This window comes from Perognathus longimembris, chromosome 23 (assembly GCF_023159225.1).
Source record: "Perognathus longimembris pacificus isolate PPM17 chromosome 23, ASM2315922v1, whole genome shotgun sequence".
NCBI classification, from domain to species: Eukaryota; Metazoa; Chordata; class Mammalia; order Rodentia; family Heteromyidae; genus Perognathus; species Perognathus longimembris.
Genome location: NC_063183.1, coordinates 27,773,143 through 27,786,050, shown reverse-complemented (window position 1 = coordinate 27,786,050; position 12,908 = coordinate 27,773,143). Strand labels below are relative to the sequence as shown.

The window sequence follows — 12,908 nt, the reverse complement described above, 5'->3', positions numbered from 1 at the left end:
GGGTGCTAAATCAGTGCAAAGTCTCCTTTATTGAGATTGATCCCGCTCTTTTAAATAAGGCACCGGAGCCAATCAGGTCAAAGATCGGCAGGAAGGGGAGGGCTGTATGTGCATGCACCTATCTAAGGACTGTGAGGGGCGGCCTGAGCTGTCCGTCAAGGGTGGAGGGCTGAGGGACCAATCCTAAGAGGCGGCCTAATTCTATGTCACAGCCCACAGGACCGCCTCCAGGTTCACACCACCAGGCACCATCTTGGCCACAGGTGGTCCCAAGGCTGGGAGGCCGGGCCAGCTAGAGCCGCCTTTCCCGTGTAATAGCCACACATGACCCTGGGGCTGGGAAACAGGTGGGGCTGGCTGGGACTTCCTCTGAGGCAAGGCATCCCGGCATGCCCCACAAAGAATCTCACAGGCTTTCCTGTCTAGGCCGGCTTCAAATCTCAATCTTCAGATTTCAGCCTCCTGAGTAGGTAGTATTATAGGTGTGAGCCACTGGTACCTGGCTTCTCTTTGAGTCTTTTTTTTTCCAGTCTTGCGGCTTGAATTCAGGACCTGGGCACTGTCCCTGAGCTTCTTTAGCTCAAGGATAGCATTCTACCATTTGTGCCACAGCGCCACTTCTGGCTTTTTCTGTTCATGTGTAACTGAGTACTTCAGGCATGCTAGGCAAGCACTCTACCATGTAAGCAATATTCCAAGCCCTGTTTGACTCTTTTGTGTTCTGTGTATTTTTGTCTATATGATCTGTCAAGAGGTGTTTTATAACCTTATTGTTAATGTATTTCTATTCATATTTTCTTACATTGCCCATAGCTTTTTGCCTTCTAAAAGTGATTTGTGGCCAAGTGCTGGTGGCTCATATCTGTAATCTGTAATCCAGCTACTCAGGATTGTGGTTTGAAGCCAGCACAGCAAGAAAGTCCATGAGACTTTGATCTCCAACTAGCTGCCAATAAAGCTGGAAGTGGAGCTGTGGCTCAAGTGGTAGAGTGCCAGCACTCGAGCACAAAAGCTCAGGGAGAGTGCCTAGGTCTTGAGTTCAAGGTCCATGACCAGCAGGCACACCACCCCACCCCCACCCATGCGTGCACCCCTCCCCACCCAGTGATTATCCTCATTGCTAGGTGGCTAAGACAGGAAGATCTTAGGGTTTAGGCTAACCTGGGAATGCAACTAATAAATCCCTAAGACCAGTTGATTATTCAAAATTTGAGTATGTTAGGCTTTAACAAATGTGCACTGTGCTAAGGTTATTACTCAGACATAGCAGAATGAATGTGGAAGCTCTTCAATTGACATGACTTACCAGTATGAGATTGTTAAATTCACCATAAAAATTTTGAATTTGGACAGGACCTGAGAGGAATGTGTAGTTCACATTGTTTAGAAAAGAGGCCAAGGGGAAATGGTAAAGTTTGGCATTGAATTAGAATTATGGCTGTGGCTCTATTAGAATTTCGTAGTTGGATTCCTGGTGTCTGCTCTAGTTTTCAGTTGACCCTATCTACTGGGTTTAGTGGCGTGTCCTTTAAAATTCATACCCACTTTCGTGCTTACCCTATGACTTCATTGGACTGGCTTCTTTGCACTGATAATCAAATTTGGATGCGGCCATACTCAATTATGTGGGCCTTAATCCAGTATGATTGGTATCTATCTTGCAAGGAAAAGTCAGCAGGAGAATGCCAAGTGGCAACAGGGGCAGAGAGTACCAGGACTGCAAGCCACCACCAGAAGGTGGGAAGAGGCCAGGAATGTTCTCCTCCATAAGCTGGGGAGGTGCCACATGGCCCTCTGACTCCGGATTTCAGACAGCTGGCCTACAGAACTGGAAAAGAATACATTTCTGACATTTTGACACGGTTTATGGTGCCTTGTGACTATGGCACCTTGCAAAATAATAATGACTCCTGACTACTGCTTTCTTAAATATTATTGGAAAAAGTATATGGACAGTTACTTTTCTACACAAATCAAAGAAATTGCTTTTGTTGTTGGGCACATCAACCTTGTTAATTCTTCAGTGTGCTTAGCTGTATGGTTACATAGGCACGTGTATCTGCCAGGCTTTCTTTCTGCAGTGCTGAGGAATTAACCCAGGGCCCTGAGTATGTTGTATGTGCACTCTGTTATGGGACTACACCCCAGCCCCTCCACTAAGAGGCTAATATTTGATATTTTGAAATACTCTTGTTTACAGATTGCTGAAGCTCAAAGAGATGTTTAAATCTAAGTTTGGTTCCGTACCCAAGTTTTATGTTCGAGCGCCAGGAAGAGTCAACATAATAGGTATTTCAAAAGTTCTTTGTCTTAATTCCTTCTTAATTTTGATGGCTTTATTTGTGTTGGAGGGATATTTAAGCATTTCTGTTCCTTGCTTTTTAAAAGGTAGTCCTTGGATTGGAGGCATGGCTCAGGTGGAGAGCACCAGCCAGTGAATTAGAACATCAGTTACCTAGCTAGTTCAAGTCCAGGTATCAGACCAAAAAAAAAAAAAATTGTGGTCCAACTTTTTCAGGTCTTCTCTTTTGTTTCTCTTGCAAAATACTTTTAGGTTTAATAATAAATTAATCTTTAAAAAATATATACTATTTTTCTATCTCCGTATTTCATAGTAATTGATATACTTAGAGAGTATATATTGTTCCTGTTCTTTCTCAGTTATTATAAACTTTTCTTGCTGGGTGCTGGTGGCTCATGCTTGTAATCCTAGTTACTCAGGAGGCTGAGATTTGAGGATCCAGATTTGAAGCCAGTTGGGATAGAAAATTCTGTGAGACACTCATTTCTAATTAACCAGAAAAAAGCTGGTTTGGCTCAAGTGGTAGAACACCAGCCTTGAGCAAAAAAGGCAAGTGAAAGGTTGAGGCCCTGAGCTCAAGCCCTAGTGCCAGCACAAAAAAATCAAAACAAATAAAGTATTTTCTTTGTTTTTGTAGAGATCATAATGCTTATTTTAATACCTTCATAATAAGCTATGGAGTTGATTTTGTATTAATTTACCGAGCAAAATGTCTTTTTGTGTGTGTGTGCACGTGTGTGTGTGTGCACGTGTATGTGTGCCAGTCCTGAGGCATGAACGTGGGTCCTGGGCACTATCCCTGAGCTTTTTTGCTCAAGGCTAGTGATCTACCACTTGAGCCACAGCGCCACTTCCAGCTTTTGGGCATTTAATTGGAGATAAGAGTCTCATGGGTTTTCCTGCCCAGGCTGGCTTCGAACCATAATTCTCAGATCTCAGCCTCCACAGTAGCTAGCTTGTATTACAAGATGTGAGCCACTAGTGCCTGGCAACTTAAGAAAATTTGTCATTGTACATAGTTACTTCCACTTTTCAGTGTACCTTTTGGCATGTAACCTGGGAATTCAGCTCTGGTAACATCCTGTCCCCCCTTCCTGAAGCCTGTGATTGCAGAGCACCAGGAGGAAGGAGAGGCCAGTGCCCTCGGCTATTGACAGTCCAGACAAGGTCCTGGTGCAAAAGCTAAGGTGACTCCTGTCCTGAGTTTTCTGATCCCCATTCCTCCATATCCCACAAGGACACATACCTCCTGGTGGCAGAAGCACTCTACAAATGAAAAAGAACAGGAGCAGCCTTGCAGTAGCGGGGTCCACGCTGAGCAGTACCCCTATTCTGCCCCTAAGTAGGAAGCCAGAGGTTGGTTACTTCCCGCTCTTCCACAGCCCACCTGCCTGGGATTCTGGCACTGGGATTTGAATCCCAGGGTCAGGGCTGCAACTAGTACAATTGTTCCTTCTCAGCAGCTTGCCACTCGGGTTGTAATCTTCCCTACAGGCCTCCAAACTGGCCTGTTTTCATTTGGGGGGAAGTGGTGGTGTGCTAGGCGTACCACTTGAGCCATGCATGTCCCTGTCCTTTGTATTTTAATTACCTTTCAGACAGGATCTCTTACTTTTTGCCTGGGCTTACCTGTGACAGCAGTAATCCCTACTTACACCTCCCTCATACCTGGAATTATAGGAACACATCACCATGCACAGACTGCTTGTTCAGATTGAGGGTCTTGAGAACATTTTCCCTGCTTGCCTTGAACTGTAGTCCTTTTGATCTTTGCCTCCCGAATGGTTGGAATTGTTGGCATATATCATCAGGCCAGGCTGGAGGTCTATTTGTTTGAATATCTGTTTGTATTTGTTTCATGTTACTGTCTTTTGGAAGGTAAGAAGGAAGAAAGATAACTCTGAAAACCAGTTCTCCATCCTGGTTAATTCATTAAAAAGCCCTTCATCATTCCATTTTAAAGAGCATACCAGTGGAGAAATATGATTTGTTTTTTATAATAATACCTTATAATAATAGTAGGATAAAAATGTATATGAATTGTCTTCTGTTAATGTTATGTTTCTCAGTTGATCAGCTGCTAAGGAGCAGTCAGAACAATATGAAATCAGTGAACTTGCTGAGCTTATCTTTTTAAAAAAATTTGTTATGTGAATAATGAGTTTAAGTAGTAGCTTCTACAGAACATTATACTATAATAGGAAAAACTCTTTGAGTGACACATAGAGGAAATTAGCATGCGAAGGAGAAGAGATGGTTTCCTTTATTTGCTTAGACATTGCAAGTGTAGATGAGAGTAAATCTTTTTATGGTTTCTTTTCCTACCTTTGACTGGCATATTACCCATGACTTGACCACTCTGATTTAATTGCTAGACATTTGTTTAGGCTACAAAGGTAAGCAGTGAATTTATTGTCTAGAAAGGAAGATAGTGGAATTCCAACTACCATTAATACAAGGGAAAGTATACTTAAAACTTCAATTTTTCATGTTAAAAATGCTAATGCTAAAAAACAACAGACAAAGGAGATATTTGATTGGCTTGATGCTCATACACTAGAAATGAAAAAAAATGAGAATAATGATTATCAATTAGAAATAGAAAAAAGAGCTTAAGGTGAAAAGGAGTTTAAACAAACAAACAACAACCAGAAAGTAACAGATATACTATGGCTAGCAGAAGTGCCTTGTTCCACTGTCTAGGGGAAAAAGGAAACCAAATCACTCTGTCCATACTGTGTGTGTGTGTGTACTAGGGCTTTATTGATTTATTTAATTTGGGGGGAGGTCAGTTGTGGGGCTTGAACTCGGGGCCTGGGTGCTATCCTTGAGCTTTTTTTACTCAAGTCTAGCACTCTACCACTTTGAGTCACAGTGCTACTTCTGGTTTCTGGTGGTTAATTGGAGATGAGTCTCATAGACATTCCTACCCAGGCTGGCTTTGAACTGTAATCCTCTTATTTCAGCCTCCTGAGTAGCTAGGATAACAGAGGTGAACCACCAAGGCCTGACTCATACTAGGGTTTGAAAGTCAGGGTCTTGTGCTTGCTAGGCAAGCGCTCTACCACTTGAGCCACACCCACTCATACCCTTAGTGTTTTTATTTTCTGGTTCATAGTCATGCTTTTTCTTGTTATCTTACCTGAGGTTCTCTTATTTCACCACCATTGAGAAAACGAGCTTATGTCTTTTTTTCTAGGAGAGCATATCGACTACTGTGGGTATTCTGTTCTTCCTATGGCTGTCGAACAAGACATGTTAATAGCTGTGGAACCTGTGAAAACACACACACTACAGCTGGCCAATACAAATCCCTTGTATCCGTGAGTATTCAGGATTGCCAGTGCATGTGCAATGTGTGCTTGTGTGTGTGTGTGTGTATGTGTTTATATGCAGAATAAACTCTGTAGACGATATGATATACAAAGAAATCACGTAATTTATTTAATCTGTGGTCATTCTTTGACCTTTTTTTTTTTTTTTTTTTTGTGCTGGTACTGGAGCTTCAACTCAGGGCCTGGGTGCTGTCCCTGAACTTTTTTGCTTAATACTAGTTCTGTACCACTTGGGTCACTCCCTTAGCGTTTTTACTCAAGATTAGTACTTTACTAACAATGCCACACCTTCACTTCTGGCTTTTTGGTAGTTAATTGGAGATAAGAATCTCAGACTTTTCTGCCCAGGCTGGCTTTGAACCTTAGTCCTCAGATCTCAGCTTCCTGAGTAGCTAGGGTTATAGGTGTGATCCACAGGTACCCAACTGGACCTTTTGTTCATTCATTTAATCAGTATTTACTGAAGAGTTTCCATATACTACACATTGTCTTATGTGGTGTTGTGGGCAATGTAAATATTAGAATCCTCTTTTCTTGCCTGGAATGTATTTTTTGTCTTCTGAGGTAACTGTCTCCAGTAAAGTCAGGTCTAACACCATCTAGTTCTCTTACCAGAGCATATTACCTTGCTGTGTTTTCATTATCTGTTTATTTACCTAGTTTTCTCACATTATAAACTCTGATTTAAGTCACTGGGGTTTCTCTTTTTCAATGCCCTACCCTACCTAGAATAGATTTTAAAGTAGGGTGCCCATGGCTCATGCCTGTAATCCTATCTACTCAGGAGGCTGAGATCTGAGGAACGCAGTTCAAAGCCAGCCGGGGCAGGAAAGTCCGTGAGGCTCTTCTCTCCAGTTACCCACCAGAAAACCAGAAGTGGTATTGTGGCTCAAAATGGTAGAGTGCTAGTGTTGAGCTAAAGAGCTCACAGACAGCACCTAGGCCCTGATTCAAGCCCACCACGACCACTACCACCACCAATAGTCTTTGATGTTTAGATGTTTCTAGTATGTATGCTTTGTCAAGAAAGCTTGTGGCTTGGGGTTTTCGTGTTCTATATTCTTATACACTGTCTTTTGATTTGTGTGTGTGTGTGTGTGTGTGTGTGTGTGTGTGTGTGTGTGAGAGAGAGAGAGAGAGAGAGAGAGAGAGGTAGTATTGGGGTTGGGACTCAGAGAGGTTCATGCTTGCTAAGTAAGTGTTCCACAACTTGAGCTATAGTCCCAACTCTCAGTTTGTACTTTTGTTGTTGTTGTTGGTTGAGAGGCTTGAACTCAGGGCCTGGGCACTGTCTCTGAGCTTCTTTAACTCAAGGGTAGTGCTCTACCACTTTGAGCCACAGTGCCACTTCCGATTTTTGACTGGTTAATTGGAGATAAGAGTCTCATGAACTTTCCTTCCCAGGCTGGCTCGAACTGTGATCCTCAAATCTCAGCCTCCTGAGTAGCTAGGATTATAGGCATGAGTCACCAGTGCCCATCCAGTTTGTACTTTTTGACTATTGAAGAAGTCTTTGGCAAACTTAAGTCACTTAATTCCCCCCCATTTTTTTCTCTAGAAGTTCCATAGCTTTAGCTCTTATGTTTGGTCTGTGATACTTTTTGAGTGTGTTTTTGTATCTAGCATGTGATAGGGATTGAGGATTTTTAAAATATTGCTATCCTTTTACTCTTCACCATTTTTTGGCATAAACATAGAGAAATAAATCAATGTGAGAATGTAGTTATGGACTTTATTCTGCTGATCTCTTTGTCTTTATGCCAATATCATATTATCTGATAAATGTAACTTTATAAAAAGTCCTTTTTCAAAAGTAGGTTTGGTTAATATATGTACATGTGAACATATACACACGTGTATATGTGAATGCATACAAGTTTACATACATGTTCACATATATGTATATCCATTTATTTTTAGATCATCAGTTAATTCCAGAGGTTATTTTAGGATTTGTGTCTTGTACATCTAAGTTACTTCTTTTTTTAATGGTATCGTCAGTATACATCATCTTGCTTAACACCAGACACAAATAGCATAGACAGTGCAAAAATATTTGTTGGGAGAACAAGTGAAGAAATGAATGAGTGGGAACTAGGCACAAAGGTACATGCCTCATGAATCATGCCTTATTACATTTTCAAGAATTTTATTCACAGAATTCTGCAAAATGAGAGTAGGAATGGAGAAAGCAGGAATAGGGTTGGTGTGAAAAGAAGGGCCCATTTTTGAACCATAGGAAAATGCTGAGCAGAAAGGCAAGACAAGGTTGCTGGAAACAGCAAAGATAAACATTTTTGTTTTCTATGAGAGACTTAAGCTACACGTCTAACCCTGTAGGAGTTGGCACTTTGGGGAGTTTTCTTTAATGTTACTCATCTAGCTTTTTCTACAGCTATAAAACCGTCCTCCTCTTTCCCCATTCCTTTCTGGGTTTTGTGATTTCAAGATCTCTTCTTAGCTAGGAATAGGATCCATCAGATTTGCTAAATAGCTTTATTTGCTTCTAAATTCTGCGACCCTTGCTGACTGAGGGAGTCATTCTAAGTTTCATGGATAACAATACAATAAAGTGCTTATGAGCTGGTATCTGACTGTGTATCCTTGAAAAGCTAGTATTTCTGAGCCACCTGGAAGACTTTCCTTCTTTCCTCAATGCTGACTATAGAAATATCAGCCTCGGGCTGGGGATATGGCCTAGTGGCAAGAGTGCTTGCCTCATATACATGAGGCCCTGGGTTCAATTCCCCAGCACCACATATACAGAAAACGGCCAGAAGTGGTGCTGTGGCTCAAGTGGCAGAGTGCTAGCCTTGAGCAAAAAGAAGCCAGGGACAGTGCTCAGGCCCTGAGTCGAAGCCCCAGGACTGGCCAAAAAAAACAAAACAAAACAAAAAAAACCCCCAAAAAACAGAAATATCAGCCTCTTAGCCTCATGTCCCATGTAGAATTACAAACTCTCATATAGAATTATTGCCTGTTAGTGATTGCTAGTCTTGACTAAATTTCATTCTTAAAGACAAGATCTCTGCCTCTCGCATTTGTTTTCCTTGCCAGCATCATACATTTAAGCAGTCAATCATTGCATTTTTTTTCCATAGAGATGATTTACTCTGTTTCTAAGCTAGGATAAAGCATAGAAGGAACTTATTGCAGTGGTAGCATATAGCAGATATTTATTAAATTATGTGGTATGGGAAATGCTGCTTCATTCTCTGCCTTTTCTGTGTCATATTTTATCCTTTGATTTACCATTCTATCTGCCTGCCTGCCTGTCTATCCACCCATCCTCCCTGTCTTTCATTTTGGAGTTTTTTCTTCTTGCAAAGAAGTCACAAAAATGCTGCAGAGAATTCAAACATATCCATGGATGTTATTCTCAGTGCTACATATCAAGGAAGTACACAATGTCCCTTTGCTGACAATACTAATTTTAATCAGTTGGTTAATGTGCTGTCTACCAGATTTATCTAACATAAAGTTACTGTTGTCTCTTCACAATTAATAAGCATCTGGTGGAAGAAAATACTTAGTCTGGGCTGGGAATGTAGCCTAGTGGCTAGAGTGCTTGCCTAGCATGCATGAAGCCCTGGGTTCGATTCCTGAGCACCACATATACAGAAAAAGTCAGAAGTGGCACTGTGGCTCAAGTGGTAGAGTGCTAGCCTTGGACAAAAAGAAGCCAGGGACAGTGCTCAGGCCCTGAGTCCAAACCCCAGGACTGGCAAAAAAAAAAAAATACTTAGTCTGTATAAATATCTTGTTTCTCTATTTTCAACATCCAACATTGATGATTCTTTTCTTTTAACATGGAATTTCTTTATCACATAGTGATTTTTAATTTCCATAATTTCTTCAGTATTTGTGAGTTGATTGTGTACGCATGTGTGCATGCATGTGTATGCACTCCCATACATACACCAGTCTTGGGGCTTGAACTCAGGGCCTGGGCACTGTCCCTGAGCTTTTTTGCTCAAAGCTACCACTTACCTTTTGAGCCATAGCTCTACTTCCAGCTTTTTGGTGATGAATTGGAGATAAGAGTCTCATGGACTTGCCTGCCCATGCTGGCTTTGAACTGATACGTGATCCTCAGATCTCAGCCTCTTGAATAGCTAAGATTACAAATGTGAACCACCAGCTCCTAGCAGTTGATTTTTTAAATAAGTGTTTTTCCTTCTTTATTGTGTTATTTATTTACTCATTATTTCAATATAGACTCATGGAATATATACTCATTCAGTATAGATTCTTTTTTTTTTTTTTTTTTGGTACATTGTGGGGCTTGAACTCAGAGCCTAGGCCTGTCCCTGAGCTCCATTGCTCAAGGCTAGTGCTCTAACACTTTAAGCCACAATGCCACTTAAGGTTTTGTTTGTTTGTTTGTTTTTTGCCAGTCCTGGGGCTTGAACTCAGGACTTGAGCACTGTCCCTGGCTTCTTTTGCACAAGGCTAGCACTCTACCACTTGAGCCACAGTGCTACTTCTTGCTTTTTCTATATATGTGGTGCTGAGGAATTGAACCCAAGGCTTCATGTATGCGAGGCAAGCACTCTACTGCTAAGCCACATTCCCAGCCCAATACTTCTGGGTTTTGAGTGGTTAATTAGAGAGAAGAGTCTCACAGGGACTTTTCTTCCCAGGCTGGCTTTGAACCTCAATCCTCAGATCTCAGCCTCCCAAGTAGCTAGTGCCCAACTTGGAATCTTACTTTTGTCAGTGGTTATAATCCATTAGAATAATTGTTTTCTTGTTCTTGCCTTTTCTTAAACTGTGCAGATGGTCAAGTTGGATGGCTGGCACAGAGTAGAAAGAGGGCCTTGAGTACTTTGTTTCATTTGGGGGTCTGCCAAACAGTGGGCTCCGGATAACTTTCATGTGGTTTACCCCAGCTTACCAAGGGCCAGTGTGAAAGAGAAAATTGCTGTAGATTATGCTAACGTGTATTGGTTGTTCTCTGGTTCAGGAAACAAGAAGGGTCACTTAGAGATAGTTTAGTTATTAAGGCCACTACAACTTCCCCTCTCAACTTGTAGCAGGTGGCATGTTCATTGTCCTGGGGTAGCCTGAAGTACATACATTGAAAAGGAAAAGGAGAGTTCAGTCACTGTCTTAGCACAAGGTGGCAGCAGTCAGCCATTGATTTTGCAGCTCAGGGCCACCAGACCTAAATTTTAACAATGTGTTTTGGCTTTGCAGGGACTTCAGTACCAATGTTAATAACATTCAGATTGACAAAACAAAACCTTTGTGGCACAACTATTTCCTATGTGGATTTAAAGGAATTCAGGTAAAGCAATTCATAAGACACCTAGTAGAAGTTGTATGTGTATTATATAATTATCCCATTATGCTTATTATATCATTTTTTTCCTCCTTTCAATCCTAATTAGTATTTCTCTTCTGCTTTGTTGATTTGCTTCAGAAAGCAAGGGAGCTATGACTGTTTGGGAGGGGGTGTGGAGATATTCATGGGTGACACACAGCTGGCTGTTGCTCAAAAATCAGGTTCATCTGACAAACATCTGTCTGATTCTTACATCCTTGTTCATACTTTCTGTTGAGGATTTATTCTAGTAATATTATTTATATTTCATTCTTGGGACATAGGGGAGTATACTGTAATGGGATTTAGCATCCGACAGCCCCATGTTTGAATCTGGGCTGTGCCCAGCTGTGTTCATTTAACTGAAGTCTCAGATTTATCTGTGAAATGACATCACTACTGCCCTAGTCCTCGCAGGATGACATGGTGCTGGGCAGCCGCAGGCATCTGGTAAAGTCAGTAATGTTTCTGCTGGCCCAGGTGGGGTGGAAGGGAGCAATAGTGATGTGGATGAGCACCAGGAGTTTCCTAGAAGCAGTGGCATTCTCTTCATGTCACGTAGAGAGCCCGGACAGAAAAATGCAATTTTCCTACTTTCTCTTAGAGTCAAAGAGTGTGAAAGCACAAATAGAGAAATGAATGTTTGCTGTTTCCAGTGCCACTTTCATGTTTCAATTGTGATTTGAATTGTTGTGACTCTTGTATACAGTCCTAGGTAAAGGAGATTAAGCCATGATTTTGCCTTTGTGAATCAAAAGCAAATAGGCAAACAAGCTGTGTTTCGGGGAGCTTGTGTTTCTACCCACCTGCTGTTCCTCAGGGACCTTGCCTGCATAGGCCCATACCCAACTGATCCCTGATGTGTATATAGTGTGGTGCTCGTAACCAGAGAGGTCTGGTATTAGAGTTACTGCATCTGCTTCTTTCTTTCTTGAATATGTTACTTTCTCCCTGATACATGCTAGCAACTTCTGGGAAAAGTTATTGACAGGTTTTAAATCTTCGGATTGCATGGTTTATGATACACGTTACAGCATTTTGGAACCATTTGCCTGAAGTTGTATCTGATCTTCTCTTAATAATATGCTCTTTTGTTAGCATATGGGTAAAGTGGCCTAAATAAGGCATGTTGTTATATATTATTTTTGAGCCTTTTAGGGCTTAAAGATTCCTCCTTTGATTTGACAACTTATGTCTAAAAAAAGCAAGTTTGTAACAATAAGATTTTGGCAAAAAAAAATGATTTAAATGTTAGCCTGTTCAGAAACCTTCAAGTACTAGAAAGTTCCAGGGGATAATCTGTTTATATGAAATCAAACATGTTATCCTTTTGGGATAGAGCTAGTACGGAATTTGGCACAACTCATTTGTGCTTTTGAATCTGTTGTACATTTTAATTTAAACATTGCGTGATAAGTTTGTAAGTATGATTCACATTCAAGACACCCTGTGGATCCGTTTATAGTTAACTATAGTATTCTCCAAGGATCACATGTTTAAACAAGCTGTCTGATGTTCTGTAGGGAAGGGCATTGGCAGCAGTGCGGTTTCAGTTTATAATTTGTTTGTGTTTCTGGAAGGAAATTTTTAGATGACTTGAAATCAAGAAGTACATCCAACTGAATCTCTTCTTTTGTGGTGCATGAGTTTTTCCAACTAAGGAAAAGGACAAAAAAAAAATAAGGAAAAGAAAACCAATCTTTTATTTGCAGTTTTATCGTTCCTTTGTTATTCTAATGAGTTTATTGAAAATTCTCCCAGCAGTAATATGCATGATGAACTATGTAAGGAGGGAATGTAATAGTGTTTAATTTGTGAAGATGATGGCACCTTTTCTGGAGGAGGATGTAGCCTTGAATTTGTTTTAATCCTAAACCACAAAGGTTAGAGGAATAGTGTTCTCTACAAAGCACAAGGACCTAGTCTTAGATATTCTTGCAAATAT

General features: G+C 41.0%; 1 protein-coding gene across 4 annotated transcripts in view; it reads left to right on the top strand.

Annotated features, from left to right (window-relative positions):
* Galk2 (galactokinase 2) overlaps positions 1-12,908 on the top strand; it is an 85,377-nt gene that overhangs the window by 14,399 nt on the left and 58,070 nt on the right. For all 4 annotated transcript variants that reach the window (XM_048332804.1, XM_048332805.1, XM_048332807.1 and 1 more), the window contains exons 2-4: positions 2,201-2,289; positions 5,502-5,625; positions 10,837-10,927. In XM_048332804.1, coding sequence (XP_048188761.1) covers positions 2,201-2,289; positions 5,502-5,625; positions 10,837-10,927 — 304 coding nt within the window. The remainder of the gene's footprint in view (positions 1-2,200; positions 2,290-5,501; positions 5,626-10,836; positions 10,928-12,908) is intronic.